Here is an 18,912-nt window from a genome sequence, read left to right as displayed (position 1 = left end):
CCCTGCCCGTGTGTTTGGTCGACTCTCATCAGTCTCCATCCCGCTACCGCTACCCTTTCCATTCAGGTACCAGCCTGGCAAGAGAGAGTCCCCACACGCCCACCACGGCTCCCCTGCTGCTCTTCTTCTCTCTCACTTCATTACTCAAAGGTCTTGGCCGTCCTATCTCTCGCCAAACTCTCCGGACAATGTTCTGCAGGTGGCCACCTGCTTGCCCGTAACTCTACTCCTCCTGCCTCCTCCTCCCCTTCTCTACCTTTACTCCCCTCACCCATCGTAATCACGAACCTGGACCGGAGGGTTAGAGTAGTGCGAAGGTTTAACGGAACACTCTCCACCAAACAGAACACTCTTTTACAGCAATCACCATAGATAGGGTTGATCCCACCGAACTTCACCGACGGCTGGTCTGTTGCGGTAACCAAAAACGCTCTTTACACGGAAATCGACCTGTTAGTTGGGAAAGGAAATCAGGAAACATACGTCTGGAACAACAAAGTCGAGAAACGCTGGCGACGTCTCACGGTCACCAGCTTTCTTCTCGCAAACCATATTCAGAGCCCACGATGAGGCAAAGTACACTCTTCGCCGTGGCAGCTCTATCAACATTCGCTCAGGTGAGTTTTACACCGGGAAACTTGGGCTGGATATGACGAAAAAAAAAGGGGACAAGGAAGAAGAGGCGACTTACACATAAAATCACAGGGCGCGGTAGTCGACAGGAAGGATACGCTTCAACCCAGGCAGATTGTCAACATTGGAGGGAATGGCGAGGTGGATGTGCAAGGAAATGGCGCGGTGCAGGTGAAGACGGTCAAGGCCGAGAACATCCAGGGCCTGACGGGAGCCAACAACGGCGGCATCCTCGCGGGCATTCTCGACGCACTCAACGGCGCCAACAGAGGCAACCGACAGAACAACAAGGGCCACCACGGCAAGGGCAAGACCAACAACAACAACTGCCCGCCGCCGCCGCCCCCGTTGACAGTGACCAAGACCGTCTACAACAATGCCTCGATCCCCGCGCCGTTGACGGTTTTCGTCACGCAAGCTGCTCCGTACGTTCTTCCTCGATATGCCGTTGTGGGGATCTCTACGGGACTTCAAAAGTACTAACATTTCGATAGCCCTCCCGTGACGGTAACTCAAAGTAATGCTCCTCCGCCACCACCGCCACCACCCGCGGCTCCTCTCGTGCCGCCCGCCGCACCACCGCCGGCACCTCCTCCGGCTGCTACGCCATCGACGCCTGCTCCCATCGCAGCTGGTAAGATCCCTCTCGTCCTCCAGTTCCAAACCAGACTAACACCAGCCCCAGAACCTCCCGCTGCCGCTCCCCAACCACCGGCAGCGCAACCCCCTGCGGCGTCGCAGCCCGCAGCCCTCCCGCAAGTCGGCGCCAACCCCGCCCAGGGCAACAACCCGACGACGTCTCTCAACCTCGGCGGCCTCAACGGCGGCGCCAACAACAATAACCAGCCCGCCGTCGCCCCCGCCGTCCCCGCCGCGACGGTGCCCGCCGCCGTCAACAACCCGGCCGCCGCCCAGCCCGGCGTCAGCGGCCTCCAGCTCAGCAGCAAGCTCGTCCTCGGCAACCTCGTGCAGCAGACCATCGGCCTCCAGGCCCGCGCAACGCCCGACGCGCAGGTCCACGCGGCGGTCATGCCCGCGGGCTGGAAGGAGGACGACGAGGCGTGAGTGCCTGTGGTTGGTTAGCATTGGAAGTTGGCACGAAACCGCCTTTCTATACCCGGACTTCCTCGCCGAACTTTATCGACTCTTTCACTTCATACGCGAAGCGTAATTGTTGGATTTGCAGCTGGGAGACCGAAGAGGGGGAGGGCATCGTTGACGAGATGAAAGCACGGTTTGCAGCAGCGGCATACGAATACCCTAGAAGACGCTTGGTTGGATTTACTTTTTTCGATTCCTGGTGGGCGGAAGTGGTGGTACTAATCGGTATTCCAAAAGGAGAAGGGGGGATGAATGAGTATTGGTACATAGGAGGAAGATGAAGCGGAACGTCACCGGCCAATGAAAGGGGAACAAGGTCATCTTCTCCCCTTTTCATGACCGGTTGCGCGAAGCGAAGAGTTAATCGGCCGCTCCTCCGTTTTTGACGAGGAAGTGTTGGATGAGGAGCGGCCAGCAGGCTTTCACACACACAAAAAACCCCAGTTGTATATAATTCATTTCTCTATTTGACACACACACACACAAAAGCACACCATCACCAAACCCCCTGAAAAGCACTCTTCACACATCACACCTAGCTTACGATAGCATTGCACGAATCGGAGAATGAGCAAGTCTCATGAATGCCCATGCTGGCGTGGTGCGTGAAACAACATTGTCCCCTCCTGGCTACTATGCATATCGCACAGAGAGTGTAAGTTGTAGAAAAACAAGTTGCAAGGCTGATGATATTCATGCTCTTCTTGGTTTTCGAAAGGGGTATCATAAGGGTTAAATGACATGCTGCCTAGCCTATCGATTCTGCTCTCCTTCAAGCTCGTCGCGGAGCCCACTGCCAGTTCTATGATGACGCCTTCTCCTTTTCCTTCTGCGCTAACCTCAACTTCTTCGCCTGCCTCTTGCTGATGGTCGGCTGCGGGCTGTCCCCCGAGTCATCAGGCGTCTTGCGCTTCTGGGCGTTGCCTGACTTGTCGCCGCGCTGCTTGGCCTTGCCGTCCTTCTTCCCCTCGGCCTTCTTCTTGGCCTCATCCTCCGCCCGCCCGCCGACCTCGAGAACATTCACAACTCCTCTAAAGCCAGTCCTCTTGATCCCCTCGTTCGCCACCACGCCGCGCGGGTTCACGCCCAGCGCCTCCGTGCCCTTGTCGCTGCCGAGCCCCCACACGGCCATCAGGTTCACCACGTCCGCCGGCGCGCGGAGGTCGAGCGCGGACCTGGCCTCGCTGCTGACGACGACGCCGCGGCCCTTTGTCGCGCGGAGGAGCGACGCCAGGTTGGAGATGAAGAGCGCTCTCGCGCGGGCGTCCGGCGGGCCCTGGCCCCCGGGCGCCGAGAGCACCTGGGAGTAGCACACCTCGAAGCGCACGCCGCGGGCAACGGCGGCCATCAGCGGCTTGGGGCGGAAGTGGAAGGGGAAGTGCTGGGTCATGTCGAGGGAGATGAGGGAGGGCTCGGCCATGTTGAGGCAGGCGGCCTGGAAGGCCTTTTCGGTGGTGGGGCGGACGGCGAGGATGTCGTAGGCTGCGGCGAGGGCGGGCAGGCGGTAGTTCTGGGCGGGGTCGGCGAGGAGGACCGTTGCGCGGTGGAGGACCGTCGGCGTCTTTGTGGATTGTGAGGGTGTCGTTGTCGTTGTTGGTGGGAATTTCGGGAGGGGATTCGTTATTTGTGATGGGATCGGGGGTGTTACTGTGTGGTTGAGGGCAACTACTGCGTAGCCCAGTGACGAGGCAAAGTTGACTGTGCGGTTGAGTTCGTCGCGGGGCGTGGAGGGTGTCCACGGGATATTGAGGTCGTAGAGCATTTTTGAAGCTATCGCGGGTTGGCTGGCCGTCTGGTGTAAGAGTCAGAGGTTGCCAGAGTCTCCTGCCGTCAGGGGCGGCTGTCTATTCCCAATGCGATCTCAGCGGGACAATGCGGTCCTCGAATCTGTCTTTGCACCCCAGAAATGGCTCTCGTCGCGATATTGTGTTGGGCAGTCGAATGTCGCGTGGTTGTGCAGCTTTGCGACGCGGGTGGAAATTTTTCGAGGCAGTCGGAGATCGGTGAAGTTGGTTCCGCGGTGCGGGCGGCATGACGCTATGGGGAGAGAGTTGAACCATCGGCGGGGGTACTTCGGGCGTGCATGGCGCTAAGAGGTTTACGCTAGTGGGCACCTGGAAGCCACCCGGCGGTCTGTCAGGCCCGTCACCTTTTCGGGGCTGTCGCAGCGGCGGGAAGGACGGGCGGGAACATCGGGCAGGAGTGGAGGCGCAAGGGCGGGTGACGCTATCGCCTCATCGTCATCGGCTGCCTCAACTCTCTGCTGAAGCTTTTCTGGTGATGACAGAAGGCGATGGCATTCACGGACTCGTTTGTAAGGGTGTTGTTGGAGAGGCAATAGACGACGCAAGGCCTATGGCGCAGTTTCTACTGTGGCTGCAGCAGCAATCTGGATCTCGAAAGCTGTCGGTAGTCCACGGATGACCCCGGGTTTTCAGCTGAGCGAGTCGAGCTGGGAGTGACCTCGCTCCGAAAGCATGAGCCTAAATCTAGGGGAAATTTCCCCTCACTATGTCTTTTACTGCATAAGAATTGCAGATGACGGGGTAGAGAACTGTACTGCATTACTTGCTTCTCCTGTCACGAAGCACGCTCCATCGCCAAGATGTCAGAGAGGTCACGGGCTGCCTCTCGACTTCCCATGCCCCAGTCTTCAAGAGAAGGTTCGAAAGGCCTTCTCTTGCCTCCGAGAGACATGCCGTGCTTGCAAGTGAATGATGTTGGCGGGCACTTTTTTCGACAGGAACGCCAAGGATGCACCGCCTCGCCAGTACACGCAAGACCAGTGACACACCAACTCGATCGCCGGGCCATCAATCAGCGTCCGCAGTTCATCCCTCTTTTCTTTTCGTGCCAGTCGTATCATTCCCTCAGCTTGCTGGTCAGAAAAAAAAGCTTGGGCCACCCTCTAAAAAGCCATTGAGTAGCCCCCTTCTTCACGCCTATCAGAAATCGACTTTCTCCTAGGCGTGCAACTTAAACACCCCGTTGGTCCCCTCCCAAGCCAACTGCTTCTACGGACATCCAACGCTTCCGGCTCACTCTCCTGCAACCACCGGCTTACCTAGGACGCGAGTTGGTCTCACTATTTTTTGAATGGGAAGCGCGCCGTGTACTTCGTAAAAAAAAACCGTTTGAGCGCGACTTCGACAGACGCCAATCCGATTGAGAGCCGGGACTGCATCATCAGCCGACGTCCAAAGATCCCGCCAAACTACTGCACCTGTGCGCCGCGTCTTGCGCCGAACACTCCGATCCGACCGCCGAAATGTTCTTCTTCTTCGTGTGCGGCGAGCACACCTTCCGCAAGCCCGTCGAGGGCTACGAGGGCATGGTGTGCCAGTGCTACAATTGCGGCAACATGGCCGGTCACGTCATCAAGAGCCATCCGTGGTTCACCTTTTGCTGGATTGTGAGTCCGATTCTGAACGTGGCCTCATCTTGGCGCATCACAGCCTCGCTGGTTGCCATTGGAGCAAGCGACCCCAGGCTGTCAAGACTTGATACTGCGAAACTTTCGCTCAACGAACCGTCTGATAGAGCGCAGCTAACAATCCATGTCCTAGCCCGTCATTCCTTTGTCATTCAAGGGCTACACCGACGTAGTATGCCATATTTGCAACTTTGCCCAGCCGTTGGAGAACAGACCGGATGTCACGGCAATGAAGGGTGGCGGGGGCTACCAGCAGCATCCCCAGCCGGCTCATGGACAGCCTCCTCAGGGCTGGGGACAGCAACAGCCCCATTACGGATGATTTGTTTCTAGTAGCAGGGGACCATGACTTGCGCCGACTTCATGTGTTTCGGGGAAAGGCTCACAGCATCGACCCTGGGTTAATGAAGGTGCCAGAGATGTTCATGTCCTCCGTTCACCTCGAAACGCACAAGATGCAGGGGAGTCTTCAGCTGGGTTCTGGGAAAAGATACCAAGTTCGCGGGCGTTTGGGCAATGATTATCATTATGAGTATCAATGTGACGAATCAAGCAATTTCTTAACAACATCATGCAGGGGATGATCACTATCGGGCAGTTGGTGATAAAGAGCTTTATGCGGGCCGAAACATCGGGATCAATTGAAGATGGCCAATGGAGAATTGCAGAAAGACGGAACAAATGCCTCTCGAAGCTTCATTGGGTTTCTCGGCCTACACATGGCAGAAAAGAGGTTCTGTATTTGCCGTTTTTCATTAACATTTACCTAGTACTGCACCTACTCCAGCCTACTGAGGCGGAAAGAGACATGGATTTCATATTCTGAGCAGCGGTGCTCATTGTCTACTGTGCGGTCATTCAAATCGCTATTTCCAAGTATTTATTTTTGACGCATCGATTTTGAGATCATTGAGCTGGAAGTAGAAACAGGAGTGACCGAGCTGTCGTGCGTTCTCAGTCTCATTCGACCATTTCATCAGTGATGGCTACTCTCATCTCCAACTCGCAACAACTCTTGATCAAATTAGACAAATCCATATTTTCAAGTACTCTTGGAAGACCTATAATCATTGATCTAAAAATCGATCAAAAACGTTGAGTTTCCTAACAACCATGTACCTTATGATGAGGTTGACTTGAGAGCATTCACTCTGAGGTATGACGTACAAGCTTCAGCCACATGTGGATTTGTGGCGGTGCAGCGCTCTGAACTCTTTCCTACTGCTTCCGTCATGTCGACAAAAGCATCGGACAAACCACCAATGAACCTCGGCCATCTTACGATCTCCAGAGAAACCCCAACTGCGATCGTCTGCGTGATGCTCGTCGCGCAGTAACGACACCCCATCCCAACGAACCTCTCTCGATATCCCGAGATCAACTACTCTACAATGGCGTCCGCAAAGCGAGGGCCATCGGTTCTTGTTCGTCGCAACCTCTCCCGTCCCATCAACATTGAATCATTTTGATTGAATCTCGTCCCACTAACGCAAGCTTCGGCCACAGGTGACCGACTCGCGAGAACGCCCACCGCCCCGCGGCGCCCTTCAGCGCCAGAACACGGGCATCGGCGCCGTCCAAGGCCGCCCGGCCATGCGCTTCATCTCCGTCGACAACGTCCTTTACCATGCCTCCGAGATCCCCTCAGGCCAGCCCCGTGTGGCGCCGCCTGCACCTCAACGACCCGGCGCTGTCGGCTCCTCTGCCAGCGTAGCAGGATCCCGCCGCGTCAGTGCCGGCCCTGGCGGTGGCGGCAGCAGCGGCCTCCCGAACCTGCAGTCCCGAACCGGCCAACAAAATATGCCGTCGCGCACGACGAAAATCAGCGAGAAGCTCGTCTTGCTACCCGAGACCGACGACAAGCCAGGCTCCGATGAGGATCTCGACGAGGAGGCGAGCAGGATGGCGCGGCAGATGGAGGAAGAGGAGAACCGCCCCCTGCGCGACGAAGAGCTCGACGTGCTCCGCAAACGGGGCGGCATCCGCGGCAAGTCGTACGCGGAGCGTCTGCCCAAAGTGCAGCGCAAGGAGAAGCTGGCCCGCTTGACGGCTTACTGCACCGCACAGTCGTATAAGATGCAGTCCACAGCCGAGTTCCTCCGCAAGAAGCACGAGGCCAAGACGAAGCTCTACGACGACTGCCTCTACGTGATCTACTCGCTGCCGCTGCTCAACGGCAACGAGGGCTACCGCGTGCGCAGCCGGCCCATCGTCAAGACTCCCGGCAGCGGCAAGACAGTGCTCGACTTGGAGATTGAGCGGAGCGAGCAGCGGGACCATCACGAAGGCTACTTTGACGAATTTGCATACTCGGGTAGCCCCGTGAACGGAAACGGCACATACGATGACTCGCTGCGGCACCGCGAGCAGAGTCCCGACGACGGGAGCGCGTCGCCCTTCGCGCGGCTAGCGCCCGACGCGAAGAACTTTGCGGAGGTGTTCTTATTCTCCTATGGCGTCGTGGTGTTTTGGAACTTCACGGAGTACCAGGAGAAGGACATCCTGGCCGATTTGACATTTGCGCAGAACGAGAACGGATTGTCCCTGATCACGAGGCCCCTCGACGAGGATGACTTTGAGACGGAGGAGTTCCACTTTGAGTACAGCGCCGACGTGAAGAGGCCGCGCATCTTCAACGACATGATTACGCTGCTGCCGCGGGGCGACCACATGGTGAAGCTGACCATCAGCCACGCCATCGCGCAAAGCACCAAGCTGTGTCTTTTCGAGGAGCGCATGAGCGAGACCATGCTGGACGCGCAGCACGTGCCCAAACGACTTGCCCTCACAGGCGAGCTCAACATGACGAGAACGGAAATCGTCAAGATTCTGGGACGCCTGTTCAAGTCTCGTGTCGACATCAATCTCTGTAAGTTTTACTTCTCACGCCACCGGATTCTGCAGACCAGAACCCTAACATTGCACCCCATAGCATCAAACATTCTTGACGTGCCCAACTTCTTCTGGGACTCGGAACCGACTCTGCACCCGCTCTACGTCGCCATCCGCGAGTACCTCGAGATCGACCCGCGCATCAAGGTCCTCAACGAACGGTGCCGCGTGTTCCTCGATCTCGCCGAGATCCTCGCCGACTCCGTCGCCGACGCCAAGATGAGCTACATCACCTGGATCATCATCGTCCTCATCGTCATCTCCATCCTCGTCACCGTCACCGAGGTAGGCCTCCGCTTCGGCATCCTGTCAAAGAACAACGGCAAGGGCGGCGAAAAGGCGGACCTTGTCGCCGTGCCCTTGATCGGCGCCGGGAGCGGACAGCAGCAGATGCAGCTGCCCGATAGTGTCAAGTGGGAGCTGGAAAAGAGGAATGTCAGTGTCGAGGAGGTGCGCCTGTGGAGCCGGATGCTGTGCGAAGAGGAGGGCGAGGGGGCGAAGTGCGGCGGTCAGATCGTTGGCGAGACGTATGCTGGAGTCTGACGAGATCGCTCTCGACGAGTGCCATATTCGTTTGTAATTTGCATAGCATGGTGTTGGGGCGTTTTCTTTCCTTCTGGAATGGGACATAACATGGGCAAAAGGGACAACACTCTTATTACTTCTGCACAGCAACGCATAGTCTAGGGACGGATGGATTAGGAGCAAGTGGATTAGAAAACACGGTGCAAAGCCAGAAAAGTAGCCAATGATACCGCGTCGCTAAAATCTACCCACCATCACCGTGAGTGTTCAAGCAAAGGCGACAGAGGAAGACGAGGTTGTTAAAAGTACTTCATGATTCGACTCCAATGCTATGCTACCGTAAAGCCAATGCAGACACAAAACCCCAGCCAAACGCACGCCACTCAAAGGAGACTGCGTCAACTGAACGTGTGTCGAAAAGCCTATATTTTCTAATCGTGGGGAAGAAAACCCTTATTGAACACCCTTTTGTAGTGATCCCCATTATTCTAACAACTATCCACAAAAATACAACAGAGAAACACAGGAAACGCCCCTTTTGCTTTTCAAGTTCTCTACTCGTCCCGGTCCGCCATGTTGGCCAGAGGCACATAACCCTGGTCCTGCGTCCGCCTGCCTCTGAGGCGACGGACGACGTACTTGACCCTGTTGACGATACCGAAGCCGCGGCGCTTGGTTTGCGCGGACGGGTCGACCATGTAGCTAGGGCGGGTCCAGAACTTGAGCAGCAGGGAGGAGACGACGACGCTGACGGAGGAGCAGGCCATCGCGGCGCCGGCGGCCATGGGGTGCAGGTGGAAGCCGAACGGGAGGAAGACGCCCATCGCGAAGGGCAGACCGATGGCGTTGTAGAGGCAGGCCCATGCGAGGTTGAGCTTGATACGGTTGAAGATGGAGCGGGCGAGGTGGAGGGCGGCGGGGATGTCCATGAGGTCGGTGGGGCGCATGAGGACAACGTCTGCGGCTTCCATGGCGACATCGGTTCCAGAGGCCATGGCGATACCAACGTCGGCGGTCGCGAGGGCGGGGGAGTCGTTGATGCCGTCACCGACCATACCGACGCACTCGCCTTGGTCTTGGAGCTGCTGGACGATAGCCTGCTTCTGATCCGGAGACACGCCAGCGAACACATTGTCGGGGGAGATGCCAACGGCGGCGGCCACGGCGACCGCAGTGGAGCGCTGGTCACCAGTGACGATGGCAGTCTTGATCTTCATGCGGTGGAGGACAGCAATAGCGGCGGCAGCACCCTCCTTGATTGTGTCGGAGAGGCAGAGGTGGCCGGTGTACGAGCCGTCAATGGCGACGAAGATGTTGGTGGTTCCGGCGGAGGTGTTCTTGGCACTGGAGTTGGCCTTGACGTTGAGTTGCTCGGACGCCTCGACCGCTTCGGCGGGGACATTGACGTTGTTTTCGCGGAGGAAGCGGACGTTGCCCAGGAGGACGCGGTAGCGGGTGCGGTTGTTGGTGACAGCGGGCTCGACGAGTGCGTTGATGCCCTTGCCGACGGCGGCTTTGAACTCGCCGACACTGCCCTCGAGAGTTGCCTCCTCGTCCAGGCCAAGTTCCGTCTTAGCAGCACCCAGAACAGCTCTGCCAACAGGATGCTCGCTGCCCATCTCGGCAAGGCCAACAATATGCCACCAGAGGCGGCGTCTCCATTCGCTGTCTTGCCAGGCCGGGAGGAGGTTCATCTTGGCGACGCTCATTTTGCCATAGGTAATGGTACCGGTCTTGTCGAGAACGATCTGGGTAATTCTAGTAGTAGTCTCCAAGGCAGCTCCACCCTTGACGAGGATTCCGTTCTCTGCGCCAATGCCGGTGCCCACCATGACCGCAGTAGGAGTGGCCAAACCGAGGGCGCAGGGGCAGGCGAAGACAATGACGGAAATGCACAGCTTCACGCACACCATGATCTTGCCACCACTAGCCTCCTCGGTAAAGACCTTTGGTGGGTTTGCAAGGACATGACTGAGGACCATCCAGACAATGAAAGTCATGAAACCGAGGAACAGAATAGTAGGGACAAAGTAACCAGCAAGAGTATCAGCAAGTCGCTGAATAGGAGCGCGCGTGGTCTGAGCATCCTGGACAAGCTTGACAATCTGGCTCAGCTGAGTATCGCGTCCGGCTCTCGTGACTCTGAAATCAACACGCCCGTGGCCGTTGACAGTTCCACCAATGAAGAAGCTGCCCTTCTTCTTCTGGACAGGCATGGCTTCACCGGTAACCATGGACTCGTCGACGTAGGTCTCACCACGGACGAGCACACCGTCTGCAGGGATCTTGTCACCAGGGCGCAGGATAACGACGTCGCCAACCTGGAGAAGCTCAGTAGGGATGACCTTCTCTTCAGCGGCGTGACCATCACGGTTGGGGGTCTTGGGCTCGCCGGAGGTCGCAGCGTTCTCCCAGCCTTCAGCAGCCTTCTCGGCGGCAATCGGGTCGGCGTAGATGGTGGCCATGGAGGGGGCCAAAGACATCAGCCGCGAAAGGGCCTTGGAAGTCTGACCCTTGGCTCGGTTCTCCAAGAAGCGGCCGAGAGTGACGAAGGTGATAAGCATGGTGCTGGTGTCGAAGATGGTGGCAGGTCTGGTGTGAGGAGGGAAGAGGAATGACACCAGCATAGCCATGATACTGAAGAAAAAGGCACACGAGGTACCGAGGATGACGAGGACGTCCATGGTCGGCGATCCATGCTTGATGGACTTCCAGCCAGAAATATAGAAACGTTTTCCAATGCCGAATTGGACGGGTATCGTAAGGGCCAAACAGACAAGATCGCCGAGGAAAATGCCAGGAAGAAGCTCCCAGCTGCCAAAGTCTATCGCGGGGAAACACATGGGAATAATCATGCTGATAAAAAAGACGGGGATGGCGAAGGAGAGCGACATCTTGAAGGCTCTCCTCCACTCGTTGATTTCGCGGGTCTTGGCGAGCGACTCAAGCTGGGCGTTGTTGTCGTCGTTATCGGAAACCAGAGCGTTGAGACCCTCGGCCTCAACGGCCTCGACAATGCCTCGCAGGCCGATGATGTTTGGCTGATGGGTGACAGTCAATCTGGAGGTGGCCAGACTGAGTTTAGCCGAGTTGATGCCCGGGATGGATGACAGCTTTGCTTCCAGTGCCAAGGCTTGTGTGGCGTCCGGGTTTCCGTAGACCTTGAACTGCGCGGTAGAAGATGCGCCACCGTGCGTAGACGTTTCGAAGGCGGTAGACAGGATTTCAGCACCGAACCCTCTGTCCTCGATGATCTCGGCAATCTTCTCCGCATGCAGCTTCGTCGTGTCGTGAGTAATTACCGCGCGCTCAGCCAGCAGACTGATGTTGAAGCGCAACACGCCATCCACCTCTTTGAAACCGCCCTCAACGGCGGATGTACAAGCTCCACAGGTCATGCCCTCAATCGCGACGGTTGTTGTCGCTACTGAGCTGCTCGGGTTGGTGCTAGCTCTGGGCTTCTCCTGCTGGGCACTTCCACTGTCCACGATCTCGGCGCCGAAGCCTCTGTCCTCGATGATTTCGGCAATCTGGTCGGCGGTCAACAGATCCGGATCGTGCTCGATGACGGCTCTTTCTGAAAGCAGCGATATGCTGAAGCTCTTGACACCCGGTACATCCTTGAATCCGCCCTCCACGGCTGACGTGCAGGCGCCGCAAGTCATCCCCTCAATCGCAATCGTTGTCGTCAACATTCCGCTGTCCTCTTCGGCGTCGAACAGGTTCTGGTCTGTGGGGAACATGGGTGACGGCAGGTCGGTGGACAGTACTTCGGCGTCAAATCCTCGGTCCTCAATAATCTCTGCAATCTGATCGGCGGAGATCGCTTCCGGGTTGTGCATGACCACGGCGCGCTCCATGACCAAGCTGACGGAGACGCTGCCAACACCCTCGACGCCCTTGAAGCCCGACTCGACTGCGGATGTGCAAGCGCCGCAACTGGAACATATTGTTAGCACGATGCGACACAAGTTTTGGTAGCACAGTCCAACTCACGTCATGCCGCCAACCTTGAGCGTTGTCGTCGCCCACTGTGTCGCAGTCGGGGTCGCTAGAGTAGCCCTGGGCCGACTGTCGTCGGGCCCCGGGACTTTGATATTCGGAGGAGCCATTGTTTCTGTGGTACTTGGCTATCGATGCGCCTTGAAAATGATGTTGTCGGAAGTAGGGCCAGCCTCGGTCTTCGTTCGTGCTTCGGTCTCGGGTAGGTTTCCAGCTATCTGGCTCACGCCTTCATCGTAGGGCTAGCTGTCCATATGGCGAATGGAATTTTGAGTTCGGTAACCTTGGCCGAAAGTATGTAAACGGCAGGAGACGGATAGACTTCTCGAGGAAGAAAGGGGGGGCTCCAGAAGACCGGCTTCCGAGGAATATGTACGAGCTGGCGCAGGTGGGTATCGTGGGAAGCTGTTTGCGTGTGCGTATGCGTACGACTGGGCTGGTGCTTGGTCGTAGCGGACTAGGAGGTGAAATGCAAAGGCCAAGGGTCAGTGGGTAAGGTGGGATTAAGAATCAGAGTCGGAATGGCACGAAGGAAACGGCGGCAGATCAATGGCACGAGGTGAAGGCAAAAGAAGCTTGGGGAGGGACGGAAGCGGAAGGTCGGCTTTTGTCAGCTAGAGTGTCTTGCCTCGATGGGCATGCATGGGGATTGGGGGGTGGGAGTGAGCGTCAGAATCCCACTGACTGACCGGCAACACGACTCCGTAGCACTATCCGCAAGGTAAATGGAGGCAAGGTACGGATAGAAAGTCGCGCGGCGGCAGAGGAGAGGACCGGTGAGTGGGCGCGCAAACAGTGCGGCGAGGCCGGGATCTATCATCTGGCGCAATCGTGGAACTGGGGCCGGGGTGTGCGTGTGTGTCTGTGAAGGTGCATCCCCCCCTTCCCCCCCCCGGCGGTGCAGGTGTGATGGGGGGGAAGCGAGCGTTACCGTCGCGGTGCTGCAGCACTTTCACTTTGCTGGAGGGAGGGGCTTGAGGCCAGTGCGCGCTGAAGCTGCTGCGGTCGCGGTGCTCGCAGGTGAGAGTCCCAGTCCCGTCGAGTTTCCTTTTCCCCCTAGACCAGACCTGACCTGACCTGAGGCCCTGGCTGTTTCCCACACCTCACCTCAACCCCTGGGACATGCCGGACACACTGGAGACTGGAGCTAGGCCCTGACTAAAAACGACCAAAAACCCACCCAGTCTCCGGAGCGTCGAGGGCTTCAGTTGGTTGAATCAGTGACGGCCTTGTGTCGAACCCTGAAAAACTGCCTCGGGTGGGCTGCAGAAAGAAGGAAAACGGGCGGCCCGCGGCCAATGGGGTTGTTCGGGTCCTGCCAGCCCTGGGAATTCCGCCCGCTGCATCTCTCGGTGCTCAGGCGCCACACTGCTGGACCGGGCTCCTCTCGCCGTCCTCCCATTTCCTATTGACGGGCCACCTTTGTTTCTTCTGGGCCGGAAATCTTAGATGTTGGCTGTTGGTTCCTCAGGATCTGAGATGCCATCAGATGATGCTTATGTTACTCTACGGGATACATTAAGAATCTGTCATACCTAGGTGGGTGGTGGTTACTGAACACGCAGCAGGTTATTCTGTGGTCCCTCAAAGAACGTTCTCGAGGCCCAAGTCAGACACGCTCTCATCAAGTCTCATTCCTCCAAACATCTTCAGCCCCGAGTCATGGGCCGCATTGGGCTGTGCACCGCAACCCCTACGACTTACAGACACTATTTATTCCATGGGCATTGCGGTCTGCGTGGCACGTAAGACAGTTACTACGCTGGACGGCAAGAAAGGCACGCAGACAGCAGTACCGTGTCAATGTGCCAATGTCCTGCCATGCCGTAAGCTGACCAAACTCACCCAGCGATCGCTGACCAGTCTTCTCCTAATTCCCGTGTCCTCTCGGACCGGAGCGCATGCCCCACGGGACGACGCACTACAGAGCCCAGAGGCTGGGCCACGATTCGTTTCGAAGCGAGGACTCTACCAAACATTCCTGGGGGCACGGTCTCTGCGGCACTTGAGGGTGGCAGAAGGAAGGGTCTCCTGGATTCCGATTGACCTTTTCTGTCCTGGCCAAACCATCTTCATCCGATGCGTCCATTGGCTCCTCGTATCGTGTCTCGAGGTGGGACTCCTCGCGCTATGCTTCATGCTCGAGAGCCATCTTCCGTGCCCTGCTGAAATCCAAACCGCGGCTCCTGTGAGATCGTACTGCGTGCCTTGGAGACGAATAACACGCTACGTGTTCGCGAAGTGCTCAGATAAGAACTATTTGATCACCGCAGTAGTACGTGTGCTCCTGAGCATCGGCCGGATACCATCTCCATATCCTCATGCAGTTCCGACGGACCGACCAATGGATCCTACACTGCAAAAACCCCGAACCGCTTACCTTATCAACGATACAGCGGGCGTGACGCCGTGCGGCAACGTCAACAACATACGATGACCGCTCCCGAGCCGGCCGTCGTCGGAGTCAACGAGGACAACAATCCTCCGAGCTGCCGAGTGTCTGCGCCAAGGGAATAAATTGTTGGATCTCCACTTACTATCCAGATCTTTTGCGCCCCTTCTCATCTTGATAGACCTAAACCTCCACAAACTGGATCATGGATGTGGCCGGGCTCAAAAGGTAGGAGACGTTATGAATCCGAGATAGAGGCAACTTACCCGAGATGCGCGCATCTCAGCCATGGCGGTTGGAAGATCATGTTCCTTGCCCCCCAAAAGCCAAGCCCCCGGCTCGAATCGCTTGCAATTCTTCACCTGTGTTTTAGCTTAGCCACAGGTGCCAGTGATGAGCAAACGATTTTCCTCAGCCCCTGTTTGCCTCGAAGCAGAACAAAGGAGGCCATCCCCAGTTTTTGCCTGTTCATTCCAGTCGGAAACCTTAGTGTCAAGCTTGATTTTCAGCCGTGGTGCGGCAAGCTCCAGAGGCACCCCCCCCCCCCCCCCCATTCCATTAAGGTGTGCGACCCACCGCCAGCTGCCTGCCGGTGCTGCCCCGCGTCGGAGCCGTAGCGTCCCCCCTTCCCGACTGCACTGCAGCAGCCGCTGCCTACCTTACCGTCCCACGGCACCTCAAACGGATCTGACACAAGCTTCATCCTCAGATCTTGTCCCTCCAAAGAAACACACACCCCCTTCGTCATTTGCAACCCTCCACAACTGACGACAGTCAACTGCACTGTACTAAGCGCAAGCTCTTGTCAATCAACTTCTCAGCCTCGTCCTGCGTCGTCCGATACAACAACCTGGTCGTGGTCTACATCTTCAGCCTCGCCAACCCCACCTCAAGCTATCGTGACGACAGCTGAGGTACAGCTACCCTCCACCCCACCTTCCCACGTCGAAATCGTGAGTATCACGAACGCGAAGCTCACAGAATGGAGCAAACGAAAGCTCTCAACGCTCTGGAGGTACTTGCCACCCTTTCCCCACGGCCACGCCGGGACCACAAGCTAATATCATCGCAGCCCTTCCTGGCCCTCAGCAAATCGGCAACATCCCCTCGCGCCGCCGCCGACCTCATCACCCGCGCAACATCCAACCCAAACACCTTCCTCTTCACAGAACTCCTCTCAACACCTCAGATCCAGGCCCTCGCCTCAAACCCAGAGTTCCTCCCCCACCTGACCCAGCTCGAGCTCTTCTCCCACGGCACGTACGCCGCCTACCAAACCACCCGGAACCTGCCGCCCCTCAACGATGCCCAAACCCTCAAGCTGCGCCAGCTCACCCTCCTTACCCTCGCCCGCGAGCGCTCCAACCTCTCCTACGCCAACCTCCAAACCGCCCTCGACCTGCCCACCCCGCGCGCCCTCGAAGACCTCGTCATCTCCGCAATCTACGCCGGCCTGATCGACGCCACCCTCGACCCCCACCGCCAGGTCGTCCAGGTGAACTCCCTCGCCGCCCTCCGCGACCTCGCACCCGGCGCCGTCCCGCCCATGATCCGCGCCCTGCACGCCTGGTCCGCCCGCTGCGAGTCCACCCTCGGCGACCTCGAGTCCCAGATCGCGAGCATCCGCAAGACGGCCAGCGACCGCGTCCGCGACAAAGCTGAGCAGGACCGCAAGCTGGCCCGCCTGGTGGACGAGGCCGGCAAGGAGCCCGCAGACCCCAATGCGCGCAAGTTCCCCGTTGGACACGCCGTTGTTGGCGGCGAGCGGGCGTTTCTGGGACACTCTTCGCGGTCGAGTCGGTACAACAAGCGGGGCAGCACGAGCATGATGGACAACACGGAGGAGGTTGACGACGAGGCCATGGACGTGGACGAGGATGACGAGGAGCAGGAGAAGAAGCGCGCCAGTAGACGAAAGACTGCCTCGGGTCGCGCGTAGGTCTGAGCAATGAGTTGGTTCTGATGGATGAATCCTCTCGCATTTGCTCATGGGGCGGGAGTAGTATGAGAACATGGTAATCAAGCATGGGATACGGGTCATGAAATACCTGGGATAGCTAGGAAAGCCCCCAGCATAGCAACCAAAAATCACGATAGATCATGAACAACTTTTCAGTTAAAACCGTAACGTGTTGATACAGAGGGCCCCTTGGGGCCTCGTCCCGTTCGTCCGTCCATCTGGTCTGTGGGTTCCTATCTACGTATGCCATTGAAGAAAAGATTAGGGAATCAAGAATAAGAGAAGAAAGAAAAAAAAGCGAATGTCGTTGAAGCCAAAAGTCTTCCCGAATCTCATCCTCGTCCTCAACCTCCGACGTTCCCTGCTGCCCAGCCACCTCCTCCCGCCCACAGCCTAGAGAGTAGAAACCAATCGTCGTTGGTTCCTCCGCAATAGTACACAAACATGACATTGTGTGCATGCACATTGAAGAGAAGAAGAAAAAAATTAGATCCCTTCCTGTCGAACGCCATATGCGAGGCCTATGATTCCCGTGGGGGCCTCTTTTTTGTCCCTCTACGCCATGAGAAAAATGAAACCCTCTGTGGTATCCTGAATGGAATACCGAAAAGAAAACAAAACCCGAAAACTTGGTCGCTCAAAAATCCTTGGTGGTCATAACGGTCGTAAGCTCTCTCTTGGCAAACATCACGCTCGTTGCGCGATGATGCTACCACGTCTCTTTGTTGCTGATCAAAGCCGCTTGCCTGGGACAAGGATGAACAGAACACAGAGCGCGGCATCAACTAGGAAAGTGACGGCAAGGACCATGATGGACCGCTTAGCGAGGAGCTTACGAACGTAGGGCTCACGGATCCGGGAGAAGTTGAAGGGTGTGTACTCGCTCAGTCCGATGAGAGCTAGGACAGGATCCAGTGAGTATTGGTAAGAGGCGAGGAAGTAGACACCAACGGTAAAAGGGAGGATGAGCTGAAAGGATTGTTAGCATGGACCCCTGCATTGTGTGACATTGTTTGAGAAACTCACCCAGCAGCGCGTGGTACGAGCAGCATCGAGGAAGATGAGGATGAAAGCAGCCCAGAAGCCGCCAAACATGGACAGGAGACCAATGATCATTCTGATCTGAAGGGTGGTGGGGATGAGGTTGCCCAGGGCCTTCATTCTCAGGAAGTTGGGGAAGGCGTCGCGCTCCATAGCCTGGAAGACGTAGTCCTTGGCAACGTCAAAGACCTCGGGGTCATCTCTGCCAAAGTCCTCAATGGCGGTGGTGACGTCCTGGGTGATGGAGCCGGGCAGGATGATTTCGCGCTCGGCGCCGGGGAGAAGGAAGGTGTAGAGAATCTTCTCGGCGGAGGCGCGGATGTCCTGTCTCGCGACGGCGTTGGCGGGGGAGTTTGAGTCGGTCGTCAGGTCCCGCGTGTGGCTGAATGCGCCGCTCGGTCGGCTGCGGTGGTCGCCTGTGCTGCTCTGCGGCGAGTCGTGGGCCTCCTCGCGCAGGTACGCCGACATCTGGGCGTCCTGGTTCTTCTCCTTCTCGGTTGCATACATGGAAGGGCCGGCAGCCGGGTGGCTCATGTCGCCGAGGCCGTCGAGAATCGCGGAAGACCGCTTCGAGCCGGACTTGTCCAGGTCGGGGGTGCCGACGAGGACTGATCTGCGAAGTTCGCGGACATAGTGACGGCATAGAGACATGTGCTGAGCGACATCGAGCCTATTTGCGAGTCGTTAGTCAGGTAACGCGTGTGAGAGTTGCTTCCGTCTGCACGAACCAGAAATCGAGATAGTCGACCGATTTTTGCTGGTCTCGCATGAAGATGTAGAATGAGAACAGGTCGACAGGGGGCAGCGTCCGTCTGCTCAAAACCTCGAAGAGTGTCGGCAATCGGTTGCGTTCGAAGTCAGGCTGAGGGGACGGCGTGCCAGACGCCCCTGTTGATCGGTCCTCCATCATGTTGGTGAAGAGCGAAAGCGTGT

General features: G+C 57.3%; 7 protein-coding genes across 7 annotated transcripts; 4 read left to right on the top strand and 3 right to left on the bottom strand.

Moving 5' to 3' along the window:
* Positions 1-566: 566 nt before the first annotated feature.
* On the top strand, positions 567-1,698 carry Unc-89 (Obscurin; the record flags this gene model as incomplete). The annotated part of the gene is made up of 4 exons (XM_032029889.1): positions 567-617; positions 706-1,058; positions 1,128-1,267; positions 1,319-1,698. 4 exons carry the CDS (start codon positions 567-569, stop codon positions 1,696-1,698), a joined length of 924 nt encoding a protein of 307 aa, XP_031890612.1.
* An 838-nt stretch (positions 1,699-2,536) lies between these two features.
* Positions 2,537-3,496, bottom strand: CGGC5_v012240 (uncharacterized protein; the record flags this gene model as incomplete). The annotated part of the gene is made up of 1 exon (XM_032029890.2): positions 2,537-2,866. The coding sequence occupies one exon, from the start codon at positions 2,864-2,866 to the stop codon at positions 2,537-2,539; it is 330 nt and encodes a 109-aa protein (XP_031890605.2).
* Positions 3,497-5,002: 1,506 nt separating this feature from the next.
* CGGC5_v012239 (uncharacterized protein) lies at positions 5,003-5,489 on the top strand (the record flags this gene model as incomplete). The annotated part of the gene is made up of 2 exons (XM_032029891.1): positions 5,003-5,146; positions 5,301-5,489. The coding sequence occupies 2 exons, from the start codon at positions 5,003-5,005 to the stop codon at positions 5,487-5,489; spliced, it is 333 nt and encodes a 110-aa protein (XP_031890606.1).
* A 1,069-nt stretch (positions 5,490-6,558) lies between these two features.
* On the top strand, positions 6,559-8,602 carry RMD8 (Sporulation protein RMD8; the record flags this gene model as incomplete). Its single annotated transcript, XM_032029893.1, has 3 exons — positions 6,559-6,591; positions 6,674-8,036; positions 8,100-8,602. 3 exons carry the CDS (start codon positions 6,559-6,561, stop codon positions 8,600-8,602), a joined length of 1,899 nt encoding a protein of 632 aa, XP_031890411.1.
* Positions 8,603-9,138: 536 nt separating this feature from the next.
* On the bottom strand, positions 9,139-12,696 carry ATP7B (Copper-transporting ATPase 2; the record flags this gene model as incomplete). The annotated part of the gene is made up of 2 exons (XM_032029894.1): positions 9,139-12,523; positions 12,581-12,696. The coding sequence occupies 2 exons, from the start codon at positions 12,694-12,696 to the stop codon at positions 9,139-9,141; spliced, it is 3,501 nt and encodes a 1,166-aa protein (XP_031890410.1).
* Positions 12,697-15,960: 3,264 nt separating this feature from the next.
* csn-7a (COP9 signalosome complex subunit 7a) lies at positions 15,961-16,917 on the top strand (the record flags this gene model as incomplete). Its single annotated transcript, XM_032029895.1, has 2 exons — positions 15,961-15,993; positions 16,051-16,917. 2 exons carry the CDS (start codon positions 15,961-15,963, stop codon positions 16,915-16,917), a joined length of 900 nt encoding a protein of 299 aa, XP_031890409.1.
* Positions 16,918-17,670: 753 nt separating this feature from the next.
* rax1 lies at positions 17,671-18,889 on the bottom strand (the record flags this gene model as incomplete). The annotated part of the gene is made up of 3 exons (XM_032029896.1): positions 17,671-17,907; positions 17,965-18,649; positions 18,708-18,889. The coding sequence occupies 3 exons, from the start codon at positions 18,887-18,889 to the stop codon at positions 17,671-17,673; spliced, it is 1,104 nt and encodes a 367-aa protein (XP_031890408.1).
* Positions 18,890-18,912: the final 23 nt, after the last annotated feature.

Source organism: Colletotrichum fructicola, assembly GCF_000319635.2.
Source record: "Colletotrichum fructicola Nara gc5 chromosome Unknown KSG_Nara_v1_contig07, whole genome shotgun sequence".
NCBI classification, from domain to species: domain Eukaryota; kingdom Fungi; phylum Ascomycota; class Sordariomycetes; order Glomerellales; family Glomerellaceae; genus Colletotrichum; species Colletotrichum fructicola.
This window is presented reverse-complemented; position numbering and strand designations above follow the sequence as displayed.